The sequence below is a fragment of the Lactuca sativa genome, chromosome 7, assembly GCF_002870075.4.
Source record: "Lactuca sativa cultivar Salinas chromosome 7, Lsat_Salinas_v11, whole genome shotgun sequence".
In the NCBI taxonomy this organism is placed as follows: Eukaryota; Viridiplantae; Streptophyta; class Magnoliopsida; order Asterales; family Asteraceae; genus Lactuca; species Lactuca sativa.
The window spans coordinates 81386592-81411368 of NC_056629.2; the positions used below are offsets into that span (position 1 = coordinate 81386592).

Below are 24777 nucleotides of genomic sequence, written 5' to 3' on the forward strand. Positions count from 1 at the left end.
AGCGGTTTGTATTGAAAAAGTATGTCCTTTTTGATAGTAAACCGATGAACGAAGTTTTCAGAAAATCCAATATTTTCTATAAATGATTTGAAAAGTTTCCCGTGTTGGAGTGCGTTTGTGTTTTCCATACTTGAATAATAGTGATAAAATTTGTGTTAACGATGAAATGGAAAACTGAAATGCATATATGAATCTCGTAAATCAAACTTGTTTTTATACTTTTATGTGAGTTTTATAACCATGCTATTGACACTGATGGCCTGTAACAACGTTCTTCAGGCGTTGGAACTGTTATGACATTTGTCACCCCAGGCCTGCCGGCCTAGCTGTAGCTAACAGCTTAGGTGTGGGATTGTCAATCCCGTATAGATCTATACACAAGTATCACGCTCCCCCTACAAGGGATTATGGTATATAATATAGGACTTAATAATGCATACATCGAACGTACATCACTACTAGAAAAAAGGCCTTTTACGACGCTCATTGCGCGTCGTAAAACGCTCAGACGACGCGCAAATGCGTGTCAAGGAAGGCCCTGTCATAAAGAGAGACGACGCGCTTCTGCGCGTCGTCTATAGACGACGCGCATGTACGACGCGCATTTACGACGCGCGGTTACGACACGCAATGCGTATCAAGGAAGGCCCTGTCATAAAGGAAGACGACACGCATTCGCGTGTCGTAACTTTACGACGCGCGTGTTAATGACACGCAATGCGTATCAAGAAAGCCCCTGTCAAGAAAGGCCATGTCATAAATGAAGATGACATACATTTTTGCGTATCGTAAATTTAAATGTTTAAAAAAAAATTTATATATTTATTAATTTTTAAATTAAATTTTCATTTAATTTCTTATAACAGAAATAAAATACCATATACAAAAAATACAATCCATTGCATAATATAAAATAAATTGCACAAATTATAATGTCATACAAAAAATCATTCAAATGTTAAACAAAAATAATACATTGCTAACATGTGTTATACATTCCTATAAAACTAACAAATAATCATACAACTCTGTTTCTTACTGGAAAGGAAAGCCAAACATGATTACAAGTCTCCCTTAATCTTGAACTTCGCCACCACCGACGTAAGAAAAAAACTGCGTATAAATATCAAAAAACAAGATATGAGCCAATCATTCTATGACTCAAGGAAAAATATCATTAAAGAAATGTGAAAAAATATGAAACAAATGAATGAAAGTGCATTGCTATTTCTTTAATACTTACTGCATAGAGTAAGACTTGGACATCATCTATAGTTTTGAAGGACATTGATGTCTCCCTATGCTGCACATATTAAAAATAAAAAAGACCAAAATTAAGTAACATATGGATTCATATATCTATCAATTGTATTGTAAATTGTAAATTAAATAAATAAGCATGCTTATTTATTTTTCCTTGTGTCTCGTTTCCTCCAAAACTTCTAGATACGTTGTGAGCATGCTATAAAAATTGATTAACATGCAGGTTGTGAGCATTAAAGAAGCTTTTGAGAAAACTATGAGACAATACAATTGTGAGTTTGCTTTTGTCCTCAACTGTGCTTCCAATCTTCATCTTGTTGAGGTTTGTTTCAGGGAGGGCAAAATATATATTTTTATATTTACATAAAGGAAAAAAGTTTGGATTAGAAAATGACATGTTTACCCTTGTAATGAAAAGTTGTGTTTCAATTTTGGTCCTTATTTTTGAGGTTCTTGTAAAGGTTTTGGTCCTTGAGTATAGCTGATTTTTTCCACTTTGGACCCAAAAATAGTCATTTTCGTTGGAGAAGAGGCCAAATATGCAAAAAGGAAACTGTAGGGACGAAAAGAAAAAAGAAATCTATATTTAGGGACTAACAATTGTAGTTGGTTCAACTGAAGACTTTGATCCTTCAAAAGGCAAGACTTTAGTTGACCTTCTAGTCCTTGTTGTTTCACTTTGTTGTGATTTTGGTCCCTCTTACTCGCACCGTTAGTAAAATGACAATTTTACCCCTAGCCCCTTTCTTATAAACCAAAAAAAAGCAAACCATAACTTACTTGTGTAAAAATTCAAGACCCCCTACAGCTCTTGATTCAGTTCCCATCAATTGAATTAATCCTTCCCATTCCTGCATATATATATACATAAGGTATTAATAAAAATCATACATACATACATACATACATACATACATACATACATAAGTGAAGAGATTTTTCACTTAAAAGCATATAACCACTTCAGAAGTTGTAGGTCTAGTTGATGGTGGTTGAGTGCACATCAATGCTATCTTGATGATCTCATCAACATGTTCTACTGCATATTCACTAGGATCTAGTTTCTCATCCATTAAATTCATATGCGCTCCACTCTCATGTAGATTCCGTGCCTATCATACACATAACAACAGAAAGGCTAGTAAGAACTTCTCACCTAAGCTTAAGGTCTCACTGAATACAAAATAAATCATTGAGTGTTTGAGATACCTTCATCATTAAAACCATAAATGAAAAGAACGGGTTGAATGAACCAACCCTTAATTATGAGATACTTACATGATCAATGAGATTTTGAGTGACTAATTGGTAGTCAACATCCTTGTATCTCTTTCCACTAATGATTTCTAGGACCACCACACCAAAGCACCTACAAAAGTCACGATTTCATCTCTAGGCAGGAATGGGAATGGGAATACAGAAGGAGGAGCTGAGAGGTGGAGGGGAAACACAGACCAAGTGGGGCCCAGCTGGGTTGCAACTAATATTACCCTCACCAATGTCCGGTAACTCCAGTTGTGGGGGCCGCATGTACCCAGCAACCAATGGCACGCATAGGATTGAAATCTCTATTCGTGAACCTGTATACATTAAGTTTATTTTTAGACAACAAGGTTTCGAAATCAAGATATAAAATTTATTAATTTATTAAATGTTGAGATATTGAAAGAGGATTTGGATTAAAAAAGGTTAGTAGTACCTTGCTTTGTGGAGAGAGGTGCATGGCCTTGCTTCCTCCCAGCAATCATCCAGTTTTCAGAATTTGCGTTTATTTCATATACTACCTCATCCTGTTCGCAAATCAAATATATGATTTAACATTTAAGTCATTTTTACTTTTTTATTGCCAAAAAAAAAAGTAAAAATTTTAGAAACTTACGTATTGTTCGTCCTCGAGATACTTCAACCTTTCAACTCGCCACTTCATAGTAAAAAGTTGGCCGACTCTAAGGCCTTCTGGAGGAAGGGGAAGAAAACCAACTGCCAAACAAGGTTCCAACACTGGTCTTTGTAAAACAAGAGCACTCTTAAAAGTCAACATCTGTGAAGACTCATCCTCAAACATAGGAGTATGCGATCCATGATTTCTATCCCCAGATATTTTATATTTTATATTTAATATCGTATCACTATCAGGATTCATATCTTTCGCTTCATCTGTAAAAAAAAAAGAGAGATTGATTATTTTTTCTAAAGATGAGTGATAAAATGAGAAATAAAATAATGCTTGCCATTTGTGGGTAGGGATATAGTGAACAAGATTCCGGCTCTTGATGTAGAAGGAACTACAAGTGGAAAGAAGGCGGATGTTGGTCTTCCATTACTTTGACTTTCACCAGCAAGGGTAAAACCGTCTTTTAGGTCCAGCCAAGAATCGTGTATGGTTAAGTTAGCCTTCACTTGTGAGTGGAGTATCACCTGGGAATGTGAGTAAATAATTGTTATTATTTTTTTTTTTGCATTTAACCCTAACAAGACTTGAGATCAATATACCTGCAAAAGCAAGGTGCCATCACTGCATTTATCTGCTACACGTGTGCTGACATGGAATGGGTTGGTGAAGTGAACAGCTATAGTCCTACAAATAATGGCAAAAATGTTCAGGTGCTACATAACCACTATTCCTGCAAAGATTTAACATTGGTTATTGAAAATTTACTTTAATCAAATTGAATTAGTAGTTGAGTTATATGTACTTTTAAACATACAAAGTCCCTGAGAATTTTGTGCTAAGATGAGTCGTATCTTCTGGTAGCAGTCTTATAAGCCCAAAATTTGCTATTTTTTGCTGCAATTCTCTATCAAGTAGAATGTTGCTAGTTCTTATATCTGTATGGATGATTGGAACATGGTACTTTTCATGTTGATATGAAAGACCCCCTGCTTCCTGTAAGAAAATCTTTCTGGTACCCATATATAAAAGAGCTTGATCGTCAATGTGGAAAGGGACAGCTAATTGTTGAATTACCACTCTTATGGTCTGAATCTGAGCTCAATTATCTACAGGAAGTCCAATAAAGGTATATATATGTTCCTATCCTAAGTTTTGAATTTAAGAATAGACACCCCTGTGTTGTTGAATATAACAAACACATTACACATACATCCCTCCTATCAGGCTGAAGTTGTTGAAAGAGCAGAAGGCATCAGAAAAGAGTATAATGAGCTTGACACTGTCTGGTTCATGGTTGGATCCCTATTTCAGGTTGTTTAGCTTTTTCCTTGGTTCATTTTAGTTATTACTAATTCCTCACCCTGTAATCACATCCAAATTCATAATCAAAAATAAATAACTAGAATAAAGAAAGTAAAAGAAAATTTTAATATTATTTTAAAATCAGCTTCACCATGGCATTAAAATGCACGCTGGGATCTTCTTCCAAACATAATTATTTGGCTTAAATAATGCATACCGACTTTGCTAGAATATATATGGCCAGGTACTTGAACAAATCCAGCCTGAATAAATCCAGCCTAAGAAAGAACCTAGCCTATCAGAATCAGGTACTTGAAAAAATCCAGCCTGAATAAAAGCAAAAAAAAAAAAATTAGAACTAGTTGAAATAAAAAGTTGAGTGGGAAAAGAACAAGACAAAAAGTTCTTCATCATGATAGAAATACAAAATACTAATAATGTTAAAAAGGAAAAATGATCATAAGATGTGAAGGAAGATCAGGAAAACAGTCATCGAGATGATGCTTGGACCATGCTATTTGGCACCCAACAAACCTACATAGTCAAAAACACATTAAGGAAGAATTCAAGGAATGATACTATTGAAACTTAAATGACAAAGATCAATCCATGCAAGAGCATTCTTAGAATGTAGAGCACAAACCTTCAATGAAATCAAGCCTCAGGAGCTAAAGAAGAAAGAAGAACAAAAAACCAAGTTGAGGTTGTGTGGCTCTGAACTTATGTGCTCCTTCAACAACCATTTGTCAAACCACATCCTGTAATAAAAAAAATACAACATGTTTAATTTGAGTAACAATAGACATGGTCTACTAACAAAACCTGTAAATAAAAAAATCAAACCTAGTATAGATTGCAGATCAGTGCAAAAGAAGAGTTGAGGTGTCAAGTTGATACAGGAGAAGAAGACGTCGACTTAGTCAAACCATTTATAGTGTTTCCTATTCATGCCCTAACCTAATTCACCCTAAATTTCAAAGAAATTGATCAAATTCTAGCATAACTATTAACCCAATCGGGCACATGAACTGGTGGATAAAGGAGAAACCGAAGATTGAGAATTCTAAATCACAAACTAAGATCAAAATCATATGGAAAAAATCTGAAATCATAAACTCATATGGGAAGAAATATGTGAAAAAGAATTTTAAAGAAAGAGAAACCGAATATAAACACTACCAGAATCAAAAGAGAAACCAGAGGAAGCAACAAATTCTCTCAATCCCTCCTCCAATTTCTTAAACTCGTGCATCATTGTATCGCCACTGGAGATAGAGACATAGAGCCTCAGGCTGCCATTGCTGCTTCCCAGCATGCAGTTTCACCTCGATTTGGAAACAGAGCACGAAACCAAATATGGCGGAGATCATCTTTTGGGCCGAGAGTTGTTTCTTCTGCTACTGAAGCGAGAACTGATCTCACGGAACTCGAAACGCAGGTGAAGAAATTGGTCAGCGACTTGAGCAGCGCTTCCATTGATACAGTCAGGAACGCCACCGGTGAACTCAGATTACTTGCGAGACAAATGAAATTGAAAGGTGAACTCAGATTACTTGCAAGATCAAAGATTTGGTGATATTGCGATTTTGTTGTGGGAGAAAAGAGGATTTGTGATGATATTAGGGTTTTTTTTGGGTATTAGAGTAAGAGAGATAGAGAAAGAGAGAGAGTGAGTGAGAGAGAGAGAGAGAGAAGAAAGATGGAAATAAGATAGAGGATAACAATGGCGGCATTTCAAACTTTTGGGATTTTCTTTCCCCCCAGCTGCAAAAAAATAGAACGCGCCTTTCATTTAAAAAATATAAAGCGACATTTCTAGACGACGCCCATTTTTAATTAAGTGCCCTCCGTGTTTTTAATTTTTTTTCTTGGACATTAATTTTAGGGCACGCACAAAAGCGTGACCTCTATCCTTCAAAAGTTTGAAGAGATGACATTATTTTTAGAGCGCGCGCTTTTGCGTATCGTAAATCACCGCGTGTCATTGTTTGCGCGTCATTAAAGGCTGTTTTTCTAGTAGTGCGTGAAGCTGTCTCACATTACTTAGTATAAACAAATTTACGATAATAAAGGCTGTACTTCTTTTGAAAGCATTTCATTTGTCGAGATGTATATGTAAGATGTATGAATCACTTGAATACTATACTCATTATAGTTTGTCAAAAGTATGTTCCCATTTGATAAAAACAACTTGGTAATATAATATCCCCTTAAACATAAAGTTATTTTTGTATCAAAACTTTATAAGAACGATATTATAAAATGATACTTTGATTTGTAATGTACTTGTATTCCCCCCCTAAAACGTGAAAAGAATTGAAAAGTAGGGGTATGAACTCACTCGTTAAGTTTGAAGAGTGAGGCTAGGGTTGAGTAGAACTTCGACCGCGGATGGTTGCGTCGTCGGCTCTTTGGGGATCTCTGCAGCGTAAATCTTTCGTCGGGGGCTCGAGTGCGGAAACCGAGGTGATGGAATGGTCTCTGGAGCTTTAGAAGAGTGTGAGAGTATCTGGAGGTTTGTGAATGTGTGCTTAAACTCGAAGCTTATGCCTTCTATTTATAGGGCTGGAAACCCCCGTATGCGGCGCGTACTTCCGGAGTACGCGGGGCGTAAGATGGCGTCATGGCTTACGACTCGGGTCTAGCTAGCGTAGCTTGGGCGGGTCGATGGGACTCCTGGGTCTAGCCGAGCGTAGCTTGGGCGGGCCGATGAGACTCGACTCTGGGTCTAGTACGCGGGGCGTACTCCCAGAGTACGCGGGGCGTAATCCCTGCTTCCGACTTCTAAATTCCGTAACTTTCGCGTACGAGCTCCGTTTTTTCGCGTTCTTTATATCCACGCGTAGGTGAGATTATGCTCTACAACTTTCATTTAGACTCCGTCGGCTAGTTTTGACTTTATTTTTAATGATATATTTTTAATAGGCCGGGCCTCCTAAAGTTCGTTAAAAATTCATAGGTTCTTTATTCGACGTCGGTTTTCGTTTGTCTTTTTATTGTTTTATCACCACTGAGGAGATCTTCAACTTCCGTTTAGGTGGCGATAGCTAAATAACACTCGATCTTCAATCTGAGTTTTTAGCCCTCTACTACTGTTACGAAACTTTGAAAATTCGTAACTTCTTCATACGAGGTCCAATTTGGGCGATCTTTTTATGTACGCTCACCTTTCAACGAGATCTACGACTTTGGTTTAGATACTTAAGGCTAAAATGCATTTTATTGAGATTCTACTTTTTACGTCAAATAATGTTTTAACGTCGTGTCGTAAATATACGAGTGGTTATAATTTCTTCAATATAACCCGGTTTTGAGCGTTCTTTATGTTCTTGGAAACCTTGGCATGATATCTAATATTTGATGTACCCCAACTTAGATACTTGAACACTTTATTTTCGAGGTTAACTTCGTTGCTTTTTAGCTTTCGAGTGTTTACAATGCTTTTTGGGAAAAATAGGGTTGTCACAGATATGGTGAGAAACAATATTTCTTTTCATGGTTTGTATAAACAAGGTTTTAGATTTTCATTTAACAATGAAATTGTTTCAATTAATGCTTTTTATAATGGTAAATTTTATTTTGAAGCATTGCCTTGTAATGGTATATATGAAACTGTGATGATTGTAGAAAACTTAGGAAATAATGTATTACATATTAATTCGTCCAATGGTTTGGACAAGGCATGCTTGTGACATTGTCGTGTTGGACATGTCAACAAGAAGCGCATAGACCAACTCCACAAGGATGGAGTGTTGGAGTCATTTAACTTAAATTCAGATGACACATGCAAATCTTGTTTGTTTGGAAAGATGACCAAGTCACCTGTCACTGGTACTTGTGAAAGAGGTGAGGGCTTGGTTGATCTCATATACACTGATGTGTGTGGACCTTTAGATCCACCACAAGGGATGCTAACTGCTTCTCTTTAATCTTTACCGAAAATTATAACAGATATGGATATATCTACTTAATCAAGCACAAGTCGGAAAACTTTGAAAAGTTCAAAGAGTTTAAGCAAGAAATGGAGAATCAATTGGGCAGGAAGATAAAGATGCTTCGATCCAATCGATGTGGTGAGTATCTTAGTATCGATTTCCATGACTATCTTAAGGAATGTAGAATTGTTTCACAGTTGACGCGGCCTAGGACATCGCAACTGAATGGTGTAGCGGAGAGGTGCAATCGAACCTTGTTGGACATAGTTTGTTCTATGATGAAGCGAAATTCATTACCTATCTCATTTTGGGGGTATGCTTTAGATATTTCTGCCCATATCCTTAATCTAGTCCCAACTAAAAAGGTTACCAAAACACCACACAAAATGTGGATAGGGAAGGTTCCCTCGTTATCGCATATCAAGGTCTAGGGTTGCGAGGCTTTCGTAAGTCAGGAGACTCACGACAAGCTCGAACCTCGTAGTGGGCATTGTATTTTCATCGGCTACCCATAGAAATCCTTTGGATATTTGTTCTATTGACCTAGTGAGAACGAGGTCTTCGTAGCACGAATGGGTGTCTTTCATGGAAGAGAACTCGTATGCCAAGAGGATAGTGGGAGGCAAATTGACCTTGAAGAGCTTCAAGAGTTAAGCAATGATGGAACTGCTGGGTTTTGGTCATAAGACATCCTGTGTGCTCATACAAACCCTAATTCTTGGATCTAGGTTTCTCTATTGTACATGCTTTGAATCCAAGACTATAAACCCTAATTGTAGCATATGGAAATCAATATTAACATATAATTAGGTTTAAGATATTACCTTGATTGTTATGTAGTAATAACAATCCCAATTCCTCCTTGAATTCACTTTGGAAGGCTTAGAGTCACAAGTGTCACTCCTCTAATGGCTCACAAACACCATAAGCAAGTGGAGAAGGTATAAAGAGAGAGGAGAGAGGTAGGAATTCGTCCTTAGGACTTCTTGGGAACAAGTGCACGAATTCTAAGGCCTTAGGGGGTTTATATAGGTGTAAAGATTAGGGTTTTAGTCCTTATCCTTATCTAGTTAGTCTTAGAAACCCTTATCCTAGTCGAATTCTAAGGCATTATCACCTTAAATTCGTTCACCCTATATTTAAGATAATCCTTACCTTATTTTGTAACTATCACATAATTACAATTCAGCCCCTCTATTTTAATTAATTACACTTGATCACAAAATTAATTCTTAATTAATTATTGACCAATATTAATTAAACAAATATGATTTCTCCTTTAATATATTATTCTTATAACATATTAATAAATCATAACCTCTCTCTCTATTTATTTCTCCAATCAAGTTGCTTTGGTGAAGGCAACCCAAAAGGACCATGCACCATCGGGTCAAGTATATACCAAAATAGTTATGGACTTAGACACTAATCCAACAGTCTCCCACTTGGATAAGTCTAACAACTATTCTGCGTATGACATCGGATCCCGATCTACAATCGTAGCTTTCCAAAGCCGCTGTCAACTCTGATCCTATCAGATACGCGTGTCCTTAGATAAGGGATCATATATTCCTCCACTCTAGATATCATATGAGATATGATTTCAAATCATTCTCTTTGTACTACTTCTCGATTTCTGATTTATGACGACAGACTAATTGAACAAATCAAATTAGCCCTAGCCCGACCGAGCATTTACGTTTGTCATCACTAAACCATCGAGGGGCGCAAAGATATCGCTTTTATCCTACTTTGGATAAAAGGAACGGATAAACTTTGATACAATGCTTGCTTGCACTCACTCACCGAATCACACAAAACAATATGTTTTATAACACCAAGTTACTAGTGCGTTTACATATTATCAATGTGCAACCGATTTGTAAGATACAACTCACACATCTTGGTTTCAAGAATATAAGATGTTATCGTCTCACCAATCACTCGTGATACAATTCATGGAGTGATCCAAGTGAGCGTGGGTTTAATCCAATGCTCAAATCATATTCATAAGCACTCATGAACGTTGCAACAAACATTTGCTTATGTCTAATGCTCTTTAGACAATCCACACACCAATTCACGACAGTCTTCATTCATATCTACTTCCAACATATGAACAACTATGGCCCGTTCGAATAATTCGATTATTCTTAATAAACTCAATTATTCTGGAAGTCAAAACATGCAAATGTGAAACACAAGAATAATACTAATCCCATATGGCCTCAAACCTTTGAGTATAAATAAAACGCCTTTTATTTATCACCATATTGATTACTCATTATTTGTCGTTTCGGGTAATCAACTTCTTACTTGAATTATTACACTTGTCCCATGCTCCTAGCATGCACACAATGTTTACCTGTGGTTCTTACTTTGTAAAATAGATCACATAGAACACATTTCCAATCCTTCTCATTTCACAACTCCAAATCCATTTTTCATAAGTTAAAGAATATCAAATTCTTGTTACTTATAGAATATACTAGATTCTAACATTCTATGCAAACATCCTTTCGTAATGTCACTGCACCAAAATCACAAAGACTATTGCCAATGATATTACAAAGTCCTCTATCGGAGATTATTACAAGACAATTCCTTAGATATTATGTTTCTCACTCAAAGTACATTCCTTCAAACATCCTTTTGCATAAAAGTTTCTAATCTAGACATAGATTTTCAATATTCAATTCCCAATATGGACACGCTTCCATATTTTCCATATGACAACTCATTCTTAATAGAATCTTATCTATTCGTAATGATTTCGATATGGTCCATCCAATATGGAAACATTTCCATATTTTCCAATACTATACTTCCAACTACTCACAAGCGACCAATCCTCGTCGAACTTTGGATTGTCCTTTGATAGTTGTTTAATTATTTTAGTTAAAACCAATTCTAGTCCCTTTTCCCTCTAAATGTGCTCGACATTTGGAAAATTTTAGAATGGTCAAATATTAAAGCATTTACAATCGATCCTATACCCGAAGCGTATGGGACACGAAGCATAATGTTTTATTTGCTATGTTCTCAAAATTCGAATTGTGAAGAGGAATGCCGTAATCATAATCGAAATTTTAAGAACACACTATGTACCCTTGACTAAGTTTATTAACATTTCTCAACCTAATCCTGTAGATTTGAAATGAAGCATAATATTCTCTTCCTTAATTATAGCAAAACAACCTTACAACCCTTACTACTTTGCAAGGTATAACTCTTGTTTTCTATAATTAATACTGCCAACTTGCAATACGTGCCTTAATAATCATACAATCATAGCATTTATGCTCCCACTATCATGATGATTATTATAAAACATAACACTTATGCTCCCACTAGCTTCGACATGTATTCTTAAACATCTTAACTTCCAGAAAGACAATACCTATTGAATTTCTTAAGTCCAAGTTTCTAATACTTAGTGCTTTGATAATCTTTTATCAAGGCTTCTTGAACTTATACACCTTTGCCTTCGATAGTTCATATATGTGTCTAAACACTTAAGACTAATTGCCAAACCTCACAATTCAAATTATGGAAAGGGATACCGTAACCATAATTAATTGAATTCGAGAATGCAATTTTACAATCACTATCTTCTTAAAATCTTTCTTAGTGAAAGCATTTCCTCACAATCATTTTCATGAAGGAGGAAATCTTATGACACTTAGATTTTAAACGGTGTATGTGTTCCTATCCATGTGAATTTGTTAAAACGAAAGTTTACGACAAATTCAAACTCATATGGACCAAACTTCCTTAATCTTGATTTCTTGCCTTATGGTAGTACAGCTGCCCACCATGTCTTCCAAGTAGTTAAGCAGCTCACCTTTTCTTATCAATGTACTTTCCATTGATCAAGGTCCTTGCCTTTTATGCATTCAAATGAGAACTCATAGGACTCACATGCATAATTAACTCGATTGGATTGACACATAAACAAAATAATGTCAACACGATAGGTTGTAAACCTCAACTCGTGTGCTAGTGATGATCGATAAGGTTTATTTGATTTGTTCTTGAAACCTTTCAAGACCATTAAGACTCCCACTTACTCCTTGACATATAAGATTCTCTTGTCAATAACCATTTCTTGACAAACAAATATTCAAGAGTTAGCGTAGTTTATATCAAAACATTTCATAAATTGGTCCTAGTTGGTCTTTGTCTTATCCAAGACATCACAACTTTTCCATATTTGATGAATGCTATAAACCTTCTTAATACTTTTCACTCATTGTCACAATCTTAACTTTAAGACTTTGTTATTGGAATGAAGTATGATTGACTTCTTGATTTAACTATTTCTTCAATCCTTGATTCCTCTTCTTAAACATACAATTGTACTAAGACTCACTTAGAGGATCAATTGAGATATGGTTCTTAATCATTAAGACCTATCATAAAGCATAAAAGCTACTCTCCCTTCTTCTTAGAATGGAGAAACTTTTATCTTTCTGCCTACTTGATTCTTCTTATTCGTTCTGCTATTGATCTAAACCCTTTAATCAATTCAGAATTACACTTAATCTTGTAAGTATAATCACATTTACTAAACCTTTAGTAAATCATGACGAATATATTTGTTACTCTTATGGTGAACTTGATCAACACACAACTTTATGTACTCGATCTCCTAGTCCTTCACTTGACACTTTGTCAATGAATTAGTCTAATTTCCAAATACGAAATTTCTCATTCATCGTGCATCCACGTTGCATGATTCCAAGTTTCTGTCCAATTGAAACTTGGGCGATGAGAAACTGTCCCTATTTGGTAAATTCTCGACTTTCCATAACATAATAAGAACCAAATCCATTATTACTAATAATAGAAACATTTTAACATCAATTTTTTTTCATACACGCCATTGTAAGGATAAATAAATAAAATTTAAAATCAAAATTTATTTTATTGCGGAAAAATTTGTCCTTACAATGCAACTCATTGAATAACTTATGCTAATACATCTTTCTTAGCAATCTAATTCTAACTCTAAGTAGTAGCTCAAGAATCTAATCTTCGAGAAACACGATCGAAATCCATTCCTTCATGGTTAGATTCTGCTCACTTCTTCCCTTAAGCTTCCTTTCTTTTCTTCGATCCTACAAAAACATCAATTGTAATCTTATCACATTATGTATTCAAAATCTAGAATGAAGCTTAAAAGAGTTAGTCAATGGATTTTACCTAAATTAGAGCCATACGTTTCGACTCTCCCATCTCTTAGATCTTTTAGGTAAATGGGGCAGCTTCGTCTCCAATGCCTCTTCTCTTGGCAATAAAAGCAAATCGACTCTTTTGGAACAGGACATTGAACTACTTCAGACATCGCCTTTCTCTTATGATCAAACTTTTCGATCATAGCATGTCTTTCGTTGCCATTGTCTATATCCATAGAGGTCTCGAAGGCAGATTCACCAATCAACTTTGCTTTTCTATTGTGCCAAATCATTGCAGATTCAGCAGCAATAAGCATATAGATGAGATCTATAAGGGTCACATCGTAGTTCATCATATAGTACTCTCTTACGAACTCACTATATGAGTTGGGAAGTGACTGAAGAACCCAATCAACAGCCATTTCCTCATAGACAACAGATCCCAACATTCTTAACCTATCAATGTGTGACTTCATCCCTAGGACGTGTGCACACATGGACTTTCCTTCTTTATGTTTACTTGCCAAAAGGGCTTGAGTGATCTTGAACTTTTCAAGCCTTTGAACTTGTGGGTTAGGGAGAATAATTGGAGGAGGTAGAGGAAGTGAAGCATGATTTCTTGTTCCTCGATCGAATCGTGGAATATCATCTTCATGTGGAATGCTTGTTCCACGGGATTTGAGAAGACCATAGTTGTCGAACTTTGACATCTACAAAACGGGAGAAAAACGAATTCAAGTTAGTTGATAGATTGAGTCCTTAGTAAATCACCCAAATGAAATACTAAGGCTAGGACCCAACACAATATTCTATAACTCGGGAGAGGGATGCCGTAACCCTAATTGCAGAACATTTGAAGGTAAGTGAATGACGATTCACTAATTTCCACCATGAAAAACGAAAAAGAAATTTAAGTTTTAAATCTATGAAAACTCCTAGATCCTTTGAGATTCATTGAACTTTCAATGGCATGTTTAAATCTCGATATGCCCCTCTAGTTTGTGGCTGGGATGCCGAGGATCACAAAGCGGGTGTGAATAACCATGCAAACTTACATGGTGCCCTCACATGTTACAATCACCTATCCGATGTGCCACACACGCTCCACCGGACTATGACAAACATTGAGTCACCCTTTGCTACCTTTGCTTATAACCATTTAGTGTGCCGGTAAACCACACATGCTCCACTAACGTCTTCGCAAGGGCACAAAGTGTAATTTCATGGAATTGCATCAATTCATTTTTGCCTAAGTAACTAAGATTAGGAATTTTTTAAAACATTTAGTTACTTTTGTACTTTACTATACTTATAATGAAAGGTTTTGTCCTATCCTACCCGTTCGGCTAACGACCCTCCACTAGTCAAGAGTGCGGTGGGTAAGAGTGGATACCCATTCAATCGCCATTTTATAGGCAATTTCCTTAAACACCCCCTTATAGACCAGCTTCGTGAATGAGGCCTACTAACGGTAAGACTGACTTTTACTCATACATATATATAATGTTATACCTTTAATGTTATATATATTATAGGGTGTATTTTATACTTTCAAAATACTAGGTGGTCTAATTTAACAATTATACTTTTAATTCAATTAAATTGTAAACCTAAACTTTTATGGATTTATTAAATTTCTTTTAATTATACACCTTAATTAATTAACAAAACCATAAGGGTGTGATTTGAACTTTTTCAAAACTATACTAGAGTTTTAGAATTTAACATTCCTAATTAAACTTTTAATCGACTTTTAAATTCCAAAACTTGAGGGCAAGTTTTGAAACATTTCGACACATTAGGGTTTAGAATTTAAATATGCATCAAAATTAAACTATTTAATCAAAATTTAAATTCCAAAACTTGAGGGCAAGTTTTGAAACCTTTTTTCAAAACATTAGGGTTTCAACTATTTAAATTTCAAAACTACAAAAACTTTTGGGTTCAAATTTAAAATATAAAACCTCAAGGGCAAAATATGAAACTTTTCATAACAACAAGGATCAAATAACAAATAATTCAAATTAACATTTAATCACATAATTATCCATATTTGATTTATTTAATGATTTCTTGCAAAACAATTTATCAATTTACTCAAAATAATTAATCAATTATCTTATAAGGAAACAATTATCTTATTAATTGATAAATATCTTCAATTAAATCAAGAATATAGTCAAATATATCATATAATCGGATTAATATAGATCTAACATGATAAGGTAACTATCTATAAGAAAAAACAGCAATAAATCCCGGATATACCTCTGTCTGACGCTCGAACTCGCCGAGTACCACACTGTACTCGCCGAGTTGAGGTCTACTCGCCGAGTACACTATGGTACTCGCCGAGTTCCTCAGCCAGAAAGCCCAAAAAAAAAACGATTTTGCAAACATATCAAGCAACACTACAATAGAAACCAATCTTGGCTCTGATACCACTGATGGGTTTTGGTCATAAGACATCCTATGTGCTCATACAAACCCTAATGCTTGGATCTAGGTTTCTCTATTGTACATGCTTTGAATCCAAGACTATAAACCCTAATTCTAGCATATGGAAATCAATATTAACATATAATTAGGTTTAAGATATTACCTTGATTGTTATGTAGTAATAACAATCCCAATTCCTCCTTGAATTGACTTTGGAAGGCTTAGAGTCACAAGTGTCACTCCTCTAATGGCTTACAAACACCATAAGCAAGTGGAGAAGGTATAAAGAGAGAGGAGAGAAAGGTAGGAATTCGTCCTTAGGACTTCTTGGGAACAAGTGCACGAATTCTAAGGCCTTAGGGGGTTTATATAGGTGTAAAGATTAGAGTTTTAGTCCTTATCCTTATCTAGTTGCTTGCCCACCAAGCAACCATAAGATAAGTCTTAGAAACCCTTATCCTAGTCGAATTCTAAGGCATTATCACCTTAAATTCGTTCACCCTATATTTAAGATAATCCTTACCTTATTTTGTAACTATCACATAATTACAATTCAGCCCCTCTATTTTAATTAATTACACTTGATCAAAAAATTAATTCTTAATTAATTATTGATCAATATTAATTAAACAAATATGATTTCTCCTTTAATATATTATTATTATAACATATTAATAAATCATAACCTCTCTCTCTATTTATTTCTCCAATCAAGTTGCTTTGGTGAAGGCAACCCAAAAGGACCATGCACCACCGGGTCAAGTATATACGAAAATAATTATGGACTTAGACACTAATCCACCAGGAACCTCTAACACTAGCGCTCAACCTGAGGATGAGACTCCTGTTGAACCAGTTGACAAATCATTACCAATTCGACGTTCCTCTCGAGTTAGGATGGCATCGGAGTTTTATGGTTTTCATATGACTGAGGAAGGTGATACGTTTATCAGTGATAGTACACTGGTAAATTTTGATGAGCCATCTAACTACAAGGAAGCCATGGTGGGCCCTGAGTCTGCTAAGTGGAAAGAGGCACTGGACAGCGAGATTCAGTCCATGTATGACAATCAAGTTTGGAACTTAGTTGACAATGTACCAGGTCGTAAGACGGTTGGGTACAAATGCATCATCAAGATGAAGGCCGAAATGGAAGGGAAAGTACACACATATAAGGCACGATTGGTTGCGAAGGGCTTTACTCAAACTCGCGAAGTTGACATTGACGAGACCTTCTCACCAGTAGCGAAGATTAAGTATATAAGGGTTATGCTAGCCATAGCTGCGTTTCATGATCATGAAATATGGCAGATGGACGTCAAAACCACTTTCCTTAATGGGAAGTTGGCTAAGGATATTTACCTGAGTCAGCCAGAGGGTTTTGTAGATGCGAAGTACCCTAATAGAGTGTGTAAGCTTGAGAAATCCATTTATGGATTAAAGCAAGCATCTCGCAGATGGAATCTTTGTTTCTGTGAGAAATTCAAAGACTTTGGTTTTTCGAGAAGTGAGGATGAGTCCTGCGTATATGTCAAAGCTAGTGGGAGGATAGTTAGATTTCTGGTGTTGTATGTGGATGACATACTTCTCATAGGAAACGACGTTCCAACCTTGCAGGAGGTTAAGTCTTAGCTTGGGAAGTGTTTTGCTATGAAGGACCTTGGGGAAGCTGCTTACATTCTAGAGATATGGATATTGAGAAATAGGAGTAAAAGACTAATAACACTTAGTCAAAGTACCTACTTCGACAAGTTGTTGAAACGTTTCAACATGGAGAATTCCAAGAAAGGAGAATTGCCTATCTAGAGCAATACCAAACTGAGTAAGACTCAGAGTCCGAGTACCAATGCACAAATAGCAGAAATGAGTCGAGTACCATATGCTTCTATTGTTGGCTCGATCATGTATGCTATGACATGTACTCGCCCTGATGTGACTTTTGCTTTGAGCATGGTTAGTCGATATCAAGGAAATCCTGGTAGAACTCACTGGATAGCAGTAAAGAACATTCTTATGTACTTGCGGAAGACTAAGGACTGGGTCCTTACCCTAGGTAGGAGTGATGACATGAGAGTGACAGGGTATAGTGACGCCAACTTTCAGACTAACAGAGACAATTCCGCTCTCAGTCGGGCTGGGTATTTACCCTAAATGGAAGAGTAGTAACATGGAAAAGTTCCAAACAGGAGACCGTAGCTGATTCAACGTGCGAATTAGAGTACATAGATGTCAAACCCCAAAACCAAGAACAACGGAAAATGTTCTGGGGTGGAGGACGTCATGTACAGTATCATAACAATGCATAATAGTAAAAAAAAAAAAAAGCAACAACATCCACTTCTTTATTATAGTAATTGTAATACAAGCGTGTTCTGTATAGTTTGTAGACACCAAAAAGTATAATAAAAAATTAAAGAGGAGTCTTGTATGTGCTCCATCTTCTCAAAAGCTGTATCAGTACCTGTCTATTTTTGACTTGAGAATACAAGTTATTTTGAAAACGAGTATCAGCATAAAGCTGGTGAGTTCATAAGAATTTAGTGTCATTGTATAAAAGTGTTTACAATTGTATAACATGAAAGTTTTTATCAAGTTTGAAAATAGTGTGAATCTCTAGAAAATCCTATATTTTCTAATAAAAGTAGTCTTCTGCCAAGACTTGGTTACTTGTAGGTTTGATCCTTTGAGTGTGTAAAAGTTTCCCAATTAGACTCTTAATTATAAAATCATAGTTTGGGCTTCATTTGAACAAAGTAAATTGGAAAATAATGTATTGTTCCAGCAGTGTTACTGCCGACTGAATGGTAAATAACCGCATAATCTAGGTATTGATATGTATTTAATACACATTGGGGAGTCTACTTTACCTTTAATTCGTAATTTGTTATGTTAGGGTTCCAAATGTGAATATGTATGTAACCATTTCGGATAGGCGATAGAATGTATCATGACCCTCCAGGTCATATATAGTGTAGTAGCATGTTGTCATCCCTGGGCCTAGTCGGCTTGGACTGTAGCTAGTAGTCGGGATGTGAGAGTGTCCGCCCGGTATAGATCTATACACGTAGAGCCCGCTCTCCCTCCAGGAGACTAAGGTTACACGGTGAAGGCGCAGTAAAGTGTTGTATAAAGAGATAGTGTCTCACATTCTATTTTAGTATGTTCTCTTGTATTAGTGTATAGTGTGCTTCTCGGTATAATGTATCTAGTGTTTCTTTGTATAGCATATTGTATTCTTCCTGTATAGTACTTAACATGTAGTGACTCATAATAGTACTAACCATGGTAAATATCATAGTAATGGTAGTGAGGAGTGGTAAATCTTAACTATACCTATTATAGTTAACTGGCATGTTGCAGTCATTCTTGGATACTCATAAGTATTGATCTGAGTAAAGGTATTCATATCCAACACAAATACATACAATATATAACTACGAATTCAACGACAGTCAGACGGATAACAATTTACCCTAAGACCCCAATCAAAGAAGAACAGGAAATAAGGCGATCTATCAGTCCTAAGCCCTTCAAGTCTTACTTATATAAATATATTGGTGTGGATATATTTTAGAAACATACGAAGTTTTTAAAAAAAATTTGGAAATAGTTTTTATAACAAATTGTCATGAAAATAAATTTGAAAACAGTTTTGATGGCAAAATGGTTAAAAGTGTACATATCCTTTATGATTGTAAGCTACAAATCACATGTGATTGACACTATAAATTGTTGGATTCAACTTGTATTCCCCCCATAAAAGCATTTAAAAAAAACGTTTGAAAGGTTAATTAAGGGGTATGAACTCACCTGTAGCGAGTGATGCGATGGTAGGATTAGTTTAGGAGGTTGGGTGTTAATTGTGGACTTGAGCACCAACGGATCCTATTGACCATGTAACGATATATATATATATATATATATATATATATATATATATATATATATATATATATATATATATATATATATTTGTGTGTGTGTGTATAATTAGTGTTTGAAATAACTATTCATTGTATTGTGACCTCTTTAGGGACTAGAAAAACACTTATTATGAAGTGTTACTATCATATAAGGTTGTATATGAGTGGTATATGACCATACAAGGGAGTGTATGGTCAATACGCTCAACAAATGTGTGTGTGCGGTTGCACACTTGAGTGTGCGGCCGTACAGTGGGGGTGTGCGGCTGTACACAGGAGTGTGCGACTGTACACTCCTAATTCATGTCCAAAATGATGATTTTTGAGGTGTTCTTAGATCATATGAAGGTGTGTGGTCACCACATGAAGGTGTGCGGTCACCACATGAAGGTGTGTGGCCGCACTCCTTCATAGGATGAAGAACACATGAAGAACACTATGAGTTTTGAGCTTAGATTTAGATGCTTTACCAGTAACAAGTTGATTGATATGGTGATTCACGCTCTTGAGGCCCTTGGATTGTTCTTTGTATGAGATTTTTAGAGAGAGAAAGTAGAGAGAGAAGTAGATTGCAGCCAAAGGAGGAAAGAATGAATGAAAGGGGTCCTCCCCTATATATAGAGGTGAGTGTGTGGCTGGAAATAGGTGTGCGGCCACACACACCTGTGTGTGGCCGTACACTCAAGTGGGTGGCCGCACACTCCATGTTTTGGAGTGCTTGGCCCGATTTTTACTTGATACACATTACGTTATCCTGTTTCTAGGTTCCCACCTCATTTGTATTACGTTTAGAATGCTCCAATAGACCCTAAACGGTGTTGAAAGCTAACAAAATGAGTCTAACTTGGATTCAATTGGTCTCTTGTACAAGAAAGAAATTTCGAGTTGTCACATCATCCCCCTGTTAGAGGGAATTTTGTCCTGAAATTAGTGTTCAAGTAACTATGTTATGACATAATAACTAAGCAAAAAGATGAGGGTATTTTTGTTTCATTTGATCCTCGCGCAACCAGGTGAACTCCGATCCTTGCTTGGCGTTCGAGCGGACCTTCACAATTAGGATGCGGCTTTGTTTCGTTCGTTTGACCTCTCGGTTCATAATCTCCACATGTTCTTCCACGAAGTTGAGGCTCTCGTTGATCTTGATCTCATCGAGTGGGACAACCAGAGTCTCGTCGGATAGGCACTCTTTCAAATTTGAGACGTGGAAGGTAGGGTGTCTGTTACTGAGTTCACGGGGTAGATTGAGTTTCTAAGCTACGGGGCCGATTCTAGCGAGAATCTCGAAAGGCCCTGGGTATCTGTGATTCAGCTTTCCACGCTTTCCAAAGCGTATCATGCCCTTCCAGGGTGAGACTTTCAAAAGGACTCGGTCTCCTACCTGGAATTCCAAAGGTTTTCTTCGTTTGTCTGCATAGCTTTTCTGTCGATCTCTAGCGGCTTTTAATTGTTTACGAATCTGGACGATCTTCTCGATCGTTTCTCGAATGATTTCCGGACCTGTGAGAGCGCTGTCAGGAACTCTCCCTTTAGCTAACTGAGTGTCACCCACCTCATCCCCACATAGAGGGGATCTGCACTTTCGGCCGTAGAGGGCTTCGAATGGAGCTGCCTTGATGCTTGTGTGATAGCTGTTGTTGTAGGAAAACTCGACAAGGGGTAAGTGGGTATCCCATGCCTTACCAAAGTCGATCACACTGGCTCGTAGCATATCTTCCAGGGTTTGGATAGTCCTCTCACTTTGTCCGTCGGTCTGCGGATGGTAGGCTATACTCTTGTCCAGCCTCGTCCCTAGGGCCTTTTGCAGTGATTGCCAAAACCTTGAAGTAAACCTACTGTTTCTATCGGAGATAATAGATATAGGAACACCATGCAGACGCACAATTTCTTGGATTTATATTCGTGTGAGTCTTTCCATCTTCAAAAGTTTCTTTGATTGGCAGGAAATGGGCGGATTTTGTCAATCGATCGACAATTAACCAAATAGTATCGTACCCGCTCGGAGATTTGGGTAATTTGGTAATGAAATCCATAGAAATCATCTCCCATTTCCACTCAGGTATCTCGGGTTGCTGGAGTAGACCCGAGGGTTTCTGATATTTGACCTTCACCTTGGCACAAGTCAGACACTTGCCTATGAAGGTAGTGATCTCCGCTTTCATGTTTGGCCACCAATATAACTCCTTGATATCAAGGTACATCTTGTCCGAACCTGGGTTAACGGAGTATCGGGTGTTGTGTGCTTCTTTCATGACCAAGTCTTTGAAGCCACCGTATCGCGGTGTCCAGATTCGGTCCATGGGATATAAGGTTCCGTCACCCTTGATCTACAAGTTCTTCTCCATTCCTTGTAGGGATTCTCCCACCACGTTCTCAGGTTTCAAAGCTTCGAGCGGAGCCTCCTTAATCTGTGCGGATAGATGCGAATGGATAGTCATTGTTAATGACTTAACTCTTCGACTAAAATATTCCTTTCGACTTAGGGCGTCTGCTACTACATTGGCTTTTCTCGGGTGATAACGAATCTCGCAGTCGTAATCATTGAGTAGCTCGACCCACCGTCTTTGTCTCATGTTGAGCTCCTTCTAGTTCAGTATGTGTTGGAGGCTTTTGTGGTCAGTGTATATCGTGCTCTTCGTACCATACAGGTAGTGTCTCCAAATCTTTAGAGCAAATACAACCGCTCCTAATTCAAGGTCGTGCGTGGTGTAGTTAACTTCATGGGCCTTCAGCTGTCTTGAGGCGTAGGCAATGACCTTACCTAGTTGCATCAGGACACAACCGATCCCCTGATTGGACGCATCGCACTATACTACAAAATCTTCTGTCCCATCGGGGAGGGACAATATTGGTGCGGTGCATAAGGCTCTTTTCAAGGTTTGGAATGCCTTCTCCTGTTTCTCTCCCCAGTCAAAGGCCACGCCTTTTCTGAGTTAATGCTGTAAGGGGTTTCGCAATCATAGAGAAGTTCTGAATGAATCTACGGTAGTAGCCAGCGAGGCCTAGAAATTGACGAATTTTTGTAGGCGTCTTCGGTGCTGACCAGTTCTCAATAGCTTTAATCTTGGATAGGTCCATGTGGATTCCTTCCTCGCTAACCACGTGTCCTAAGAATTCGACTCTTCGAATCCAGAATTCGCACTTAGAGAACTTTGCATATAACGAACTGATGCAAGTAAGGATGGCACACCCTATTCATTAAGTCCATGAATACTGCGGGTGTGTTGGTCAGTCCGAAGGGCATCACTACGAACTCGAAGTGTCCGTAACGAGTTCGGAAAGCTGTTTTTGGAACAACCTCCTTAAGAACTCGTAATTGATGATACCCAAACCTTAGATCAATCTTGGAAAAGTAACTCGCCCCTTGCAGTTGGTTGAATAGATCGTCTATACGAGGAAGAGGGTAGCGATTTTTGACTGTGAGTTTGTTGAGTTCCCTATAATCGATGCACATACGGAACGATCCGTCTTTCTTCTTTACGAACAAGAGCGGCGCTCCCCAGGGTGAGAAGCTTGGTCTTATGAAACCTTTATTGAGCAGCTCATTAAGTTGATCAGACAGCTCTTGCATCTCAGCAGGCGCTAGACGATAGGGTGACTTGGCTACGGGGGTAGCTCCTGGAATTAAGTCGATCCTGAACTCAACCTGACGTTGCGGACGTAAGCCTGGTAACTCTTTTGGAAAAACATCGGGGAAATCACATACGACGGGGAAGTCTTTTAGATCTTTCGTTTTCTGGCTCGTGTCGACAACGTGTGCAAGGAACACGCGATATTCCTTACGCAAGTACTTCTGGGCTTGAATACTCGAGATGATTCGAAGGCTCGTATGGGGTTTGTCTCCATAGATTAACAGGGTTTCGTTATTCGGTAGGTTTAGGCGAATGGCTTTGTCGAAGCACAGAATATCAGCACGATGGAGACTCAACCAGTCCATACCCACAATGACATCGGAACTCTTGATCGATACTGGTATGAGGTCGATTGGAAACAAATGATAATCTAGCATAAGGGTACAGCCTATATAGATCTCGTTAGAACTCTCTGTCTTTCCGTTAGCCATTTCTAAGACGAATATTTCTTCTAGTGGTTGCGGGGATTGCTTAAGTAATTGTCTAACGTTATGGTCTACGAAACTCCTTTCTACTCCACTATCGAATAGGATACAAGCATAAGAGTTATCAAGATGGAACGTACCCGTGACTACTATCAGGTCTACTACTACTACGTTGTGGTCAATAGCAAGTAGTCTTCCTGTTCCTCCCGCATTCCCAGCTTTAGGGCGGTTTTTCTTGAAATGCCCTACTTCGCCACAGCCATAACAGGCCTGGCTTACTCCCGAGCCGGATACCTGAGAAATGGGTTTGGGTTGAGATCTGCAAAACCGGGCGGTATGGCCCTTCCGATCGCAATTAGTACAGTGCATTTCACGGTAGGGGCCGTTATGATGGAAGGGGCACTTTGGGCACTTGGGCACGTTTCCAGCATAGGATTTTGCTGGTACAGGGGTAGCAGGAGTAGTGGCAACATGGACAGCCACAATCTGTTGGTTTTTGGAAGATGATTGAGTTTTCTCGCCCTTCTTTTGGTCCCAACGCTTCCTCTTGTTGTCGGATGTCTTGGTCGGTGCAGTGGTAGTTGCTGTTGCTGTTGATGGAGTGGAAGGAACTTCATGATCAATCAACCTGTGGGCAAATTCCTTGGCGTTGTCAAAGGTTGTAGGGTGTGATGATAGAACGTTTCCTCGATACGGGGTCACTAAACCCCAAATGTCTCGTTCAATTTTCTTGTTTTCAGAAGGGATCATGTTAGGGCACATAACTACCAGGTCGCAGAACCTGGCC

The 24777-nt window shown here is 37.6% G+C and overlaps 1 protein-coding gene across 1 annotated transcript; it reads right to left on the reverse strand.

Annotated features, from left to right (window-relative positions):
* Positions 1 to 2611: 2611 nt before the first annotated feature.
* On the reverse strand, positions 2612 to 3883 carry LOC111890244 (trafficking protein particle complex II-specific subunit 130 homolog). Its single transcript, XM_023886401.3, has 5 exons — positions 3757 to 3883; positions 3495 to 3681; positions 3143 to 3420; positions 2963 to 3053; positions 2612 to 2843 (listed from the first exon to the last, which is right to left on the reverse strand). Exons 3-5 carry the CDS (start codon positions 3404 to 3406, stop codon positions 2656 to 2658), a joined length of 543 nt encoding a protein of 180 aa, XP_023742169.2. The 5' UTR covers positions 3407 to 3420; positions 3495 to 3681; positions 3757 to 3883; the 3' UTR covers positions 2612 to 2655.
* Positions 3884 to 24777: the final 20894 nt, after the last annotated feature.